Below are 5,396 nucleotides of genomic sequence, written 5' to 3'. Positions count from 1 at the left end.
AATGTTATATGCTACATACATTTATGGGTTGTGTTAAAGTGTAATTCTAAAAAGAAGTGATTAGTTTTTGCCACAGAATGATTGTGGTGACTTTATAGTTTTGTGGACATCTCTGTTTGCTGCCAAATCTTGTATTGAGGGCTGAATCTGAAGGAAGGCAACAAGGCAAGTCAGAATCCAATGTTTGTGTAACATCCTCTCAAATAATATGCACTCATTTGCTACGTGTCTGTCAAAATTGAGATCCTGGGGTGTAAAAATGTCAATTGCATTGCTAAAACTTCAATGCATCAAATATAGAATTCTTATAATGCATTCTAATTAGTCTACTATAATACCCAGTGTAATACAAGTAGATATCATATGCAAATGCAAGTAAATTCTATTTGAAAAGATATTTTAATAAAAAAATATTTTTTATCAATTGTTTGACTACTATTACTAATAACAATAAAATATGTAAATTCCGTCAAATCCAGACCCCCAATTATTAACTAATTAAATTGTACCAGTTTGATTGTTTTTACATGGGGTATTGCATGCATGGTTTTTGCAAAGCAGGAGGAGGTCAGATTTTCAACTGCAAACTAGATGGCGCACTTCTGCATGCCAGATATTCTCAGAGGGTGCATTTTCACCTCCACGACACTGCGTCGCTGTTCTACAACTTCCGCTTCGAATGTGCGTTGCCTCATGCTATGCACTACAAGCAAAGCAAATACTGCCTGTTCGCCATCGCCACCATCATCAACAAGAAGAGAAAATGGAGGTCATACCGTTGCACTGACCGTAGGCCGCACGATCCTAATGCTAACAAGTGAGTAACTTATGCATTTCTAGTTGTATTGACCACTAACGCATGCTATTTCGCCGTTCGTCTGTGCTGAATAAATACAGAGATGCAGATACGGTTAGTCAGTTTTACAGCAGAGAACCTCGCGCTCCAGTAATGGCGCCATGAGACTCCATATTTAACAGTTATTTGAAATTATAAGCAAAGATTATTCCATATAGAGTCCAACAACCCGGGACACGCTAACGTTAGTAAACAGCTCAGGTTTGGGCTCTAAGCCGAATATCTGTTTTGCTAACGTTATACGAGTTTAAACGTAACTTATGTCTCCCTTGTGTATTGGTAGTCACGTTTTTGAATTACAATTTGATTGTACGTTATTCTCTGAACTATCTAAGTTACCGATTGCTTTGTATGCGATTGCATTCCGTCTTTATTAAATGTGGTTACTACGATTTTTTTATTTTTTAGATGCAATAACGTTTTTTTTTTTACTTTACTGTGTCGACAAAGTGGGTGTGTGCAGTCCTCTGGTTTTGCACTAGACCTGTGCATTGTTTTGCCGCTTTTAAATCTAAATGAGCGCAATGTGAAGTACTTTTCTTAATGTATGTTTATGTATTTTTCTGCACGAGGGGAAGGTAACGTTATATAAACCTAGTCGGTGCAGATCTGTTTTATTGTCTCTGTCTGTTGAGGAAACCGTACAGGTTTAAAATATAAAAAAATGTCTCCAGCATATTTTGCATGAATATGAACTGTCGCTAAATTAGTTTGGCATTAAATAATTGTACACGATAACCGCTTCTCACGTGGCAGCTCTCCGTGACCAGTGCTCTTACTACTTTTCGATTAGCAAACGGATCCCTTTTTGATTCGGTTCAAGAAACCAGTCGGTATGATTCGTTTGCGGCACTGGGACACATTAAATCCTATAAACATACAATAAACACGCGTATCAATAACGTGATAATCAGCAGCTGATATTCTACGTACATAGGGTTTTATTGGGACGCCAGGACGTAGGGACCACGTGACGGCGTCACTACCAGATGACGAAGAACCACCACTGGATCGGATGTTCGAAAGAACCGATTCGCAGAAATGAGTTAGATTCAGCACCAGTAGTACATACCGCAGAGCCCATTTAGAATTGTATTTCTGCGTCATATACACCTGCGACCGCATGAGTGAGTCTAAGGAACAAAATAGCTGGAATGAAAGGATCTCTTGTGTAAGCGAGGCTGCGCACGATCGGGACAGTGAAATGGAGGTCGCACGCTAGCGATTAGCTTAAGCTAACTGGCAAGTAACAACTGGAAGCTGTTGTTTATTTCTCTCATTTTGCGCCGCCTGTTTGCATTACGCAAATGTATATTTTACAGCAGTTAGGGGCGTTTGTTTTTCGTGTCAGTTTTGTTGGGGTGTATGTGTGTTACTATGACACTCAATACTGTGGGCGGCCATGTCAGAACACAACGATGTACGTTTTATTTATTTTCAAATGTAGCATGCAGGAATGCTGTATTAATAAGTACATCAGAAATCCTTTTGAGAGTGGATTATCTTTCCTTAAATTACACTAGACGAGGGTGAATTCGTGGATCTCAGACACGTTTAATAACTGGGCCTTGAGCACGTTTTGTAATGTGACGATTATACGTGTTTTTAAAACTACGTTACGTTTTGTTCCCCGGATTAGTTTGTTGTAGTTTGTGTTGTCTTAATATTATTAGCAATAATTAGCAATTGTGTTGTACATGACGCCCAGTATGTCAAATGTGAACTGATTTTACATTACTTGCTTAATAATTGTGTGTAAGAGGGAGTACAACATGAGCTGTCGTCTGCTTGTTTGTATAGGCCTTTGAGTAAAAGCGATTCAATGTGCATTAATTCTGCAAATGTGTTTTGCAAAGTGTAGGACTGGCTTTTGACTTGAAGGTGGTTGAACAATATTTTTAGTGGTTTAAGCTAACAAGAAAGAGCAAATCAAATATATGACATTTAATCCTGTATAAAAGATTAATTTGCTGATAGTATTCAGGTAAACGGATTATTTGTTTAAATGTATTTTCTGTAGGTTTTTATTAGACTTACTAATTTGCCGTTTTCATGTCACTCTTATCCATATATTCAATGTTTTTACCAAAAATATGCAACATTTTGTGAAATATAGGCTATGGTCTTCATTAGGGCTGGATATCGATTCAGATGTCCCGATTCGATTCGCAAGCTTTCGATTCGATTCTCGATTTTTTTTGTTTTTTTTATTACATTCAGTGAATATAGTTTTAATACAAATGCTATTGATATTTCTAAAAAATTAACGGTAAACATCAGTTTACAAATGGTGAATTAATAAAAAGAAATTAAGAACCACATGCCTGTATTTTAAACCTAAACTTTTTTTTGTATGGGTCCTTTTTAAAAATAATAATAATAATAGGCCCATATAAAATGTTCTTAATTTTTCTGGTAATCAGATGAAGGCATAAAACATTAATTAACATTAATTTATCCTAATCAAATGAAAAGTAAACCCTTTTATTTTTTGGCAAACAAAGTGCTACACAACAGAGGTTTACTGTTAAAATCAAAAGCAAACAGATGTGATTATTCCTTTAAAAATAAAGATGGAGTAATATTTATTAGCAGTAGTAGCATTGATTCTTAAGATGGCTAAATAGTAATATATTCTGACAGTAGAACGTTAAACTAAACTTTTATTTTGACGGGTTGCCATGAAGAACTTGCAGCTGCTGTGTATGTGATATGACGGTAGTTTTCTCAAATGAAACGGTAAATGCGAATGAAGTGACTCAGAGCAGCTGGAGATGACATTCGTGTTCATATCATCATATAGTGAGCCGGCAGAAGCTCAAAACACCGCAAGCGTCATCCACGCTTTAGTAATTGTAGTGTGCACAAAACAGTGCGCCACGCCATCTGCCATTCATTCATTGCGGAAATCATGGCGCCTTATGAGTGATCAAATGCTTCCGCAGATTTATAGTATTACTATAGCACTTCACCTGAGCATTGCGAATCATGCGTATGGCCAAGATTTGTACAACCTTTTTTAATGTTTAATAATGCAGCCCTTTTCATTTAAATGGCTTTCATTGTGATGTGCAGCATTATGGATTCTTTTAGCTTTATACCAGATGTATTTGAGATTATTATAAAAGGCCACCAAAGATGACATGTTGTATGAAACTCAAAATAATGAAAAGTAATTTTTGCAACTTAATATGAAATGAATTCCTAGTGTCTACAAATGTGAAATGCATTGCAATAATTATGAAAATAGCTGAAAAGGCATCAGTTATGGAATTCAGAAATGCATTATTATTAATATACAGTAGCGATACTCAATGTTTTACACTGGTGTATCATACTCAAAATACACACCTAAATTGCGGAGGTTTAATTGCAAAATTTTCCAGTAGCAGACAACCTTGATTTATGCATGTCTAAGTACTTGAAGACAGTATTTATTATAGTTTTAGTCAGAAGAAAGTTTCAGGAAGAAATATATATTCAAATTTAAAATGGCCAATCACACAGACTTTGTATTATGAATGTTTCCCAATAATCCTGCTTGTTTTTAGGAATAAAAATAATAATATTGAATATTACTACTCCTAGTAATTCACTCTTTTCTATTTTAATATAAATTGAAATGTAATTTATTGCTGTGATGGCAAAACACACCTCTTTATCAATTTAATGTGCCCTTGCTGAATAAAAGTTTTACTGTACTTATTTTACACAGCATTTGCACAGTTCACATAAAACAATTTCTTGTTTATTGTCCACTGATATGAGTGGAATTTGTTTTCAGCACTGGTTAGTTCTCACCAGTTTTAAAAAATGCTAAAAAAGTGGGCGTGGTGCGGAGGAGGGGGAAGAGGGGAGACAGACAACACACAGCTTAGCGTTCTGACAGTTACATTTCGCTCCCATCGAGTTAAAAACAAATAAATGCACAGCCATTTGCACTCTGCATCGAAAACATATATATGAACTCGCTGTTGCACCTCTGAGAACTTTTAAGGCTTATTCTGTGGCGTTTATATAAGCCTTTGGACGGGTTGTCACAGAGCTGTAAAAACGGTTATGCTCACCAAGTGAATGAATCGCGTTTGTGCCGAACTCTTATTACAAAGCAGAAACAAACACACTTCTTCCGTCCATGAACGTTTCTCTCAGTTATTGTGCGCGATGTCATCTCGCAGACTCTGAAATGTCTGTCATAGCAAATCAAAACATGCTGTTGTGAATAATTAAGCGAAGCATCTTCTCAAACAGCAATGCATTTTATGGATGACCGTTTCGTGAACCTAGGAGAGGAGGTCATTCTGACTTTGCTATGACAATCTGGCGCTTCTGAATCAGCTACTGTTTTGTTATTAGTTTAAGTATTTGCTATTGACTGTTCAAATGCAGAGTTTTGCAGAGAGAGAGAGATATCACAGTAGAGTCACTGTCTTTACATTTATTTTGAAAGATGAAGCTCACGATTATGGTAAGGGGGGTTACATTTCCGACGAGTGCTTGCGGTGTTCGGCCAGTCACAATGCACTGGGTCAGCTGGCCA

At 36.5% G+C, this 5,396-nt stretch overlaps 1 protein-coding gene across 7 annotated transcripts in view; it reads left to right on the top strand.

Moving 5' to 3' along the window:
* The first annotated feature begins 630 nt into the window (after positions 1-630).
* LOC107600301 (death-inducer obliterator 1-like) overlaps positions 631-5,396 on the top strand; it is a 27,950-nt gene continuing 23,184 nt past the window's right edge. For 4 of the 7 annotated variants that reach the window (XM_016292166.1, XM_016292167.1, XM_016292171.1 and 1 more), the window contains exon 1: positions 631-817. In XM_016292166.1, the coding sequence (XP_016147652.1) occupies positions 694-817 (124 nt within the window). In that variant the 5' untranslated portion in view covers positions 631-693. Of the gene's footprint in view, positions 818-1,858; positions 1,984-5,396 lie in introns of those variants that run through there. The other 3 variants (XM_016292170.1, XM_016292168.1, XM_016292169.1) reach the window with 2 other exon arrangements.

The sequence above is a fragment of the Sinocyclocheilus grahami genome, unplaced genomic scaffold (assembly GCF_001515645.1).
Source record: "Sinocyclocheilus grahami isolate Dianchi unplaced genomic scaffold, SAMN03320097.WGS_v1.1 scaffold281.1, whole genome shotgun sequence".
Lineage (NCBI taxonomy): Eukaryota > Metazoa > Chordata > Actinopteri > Cypriniformes > Cyprinidae > Sinocyclocheilus > Sinocyclocheilus grahami.
This window is presented reverse-complemented; position numbering and strand designations above follow the sequence as displayed.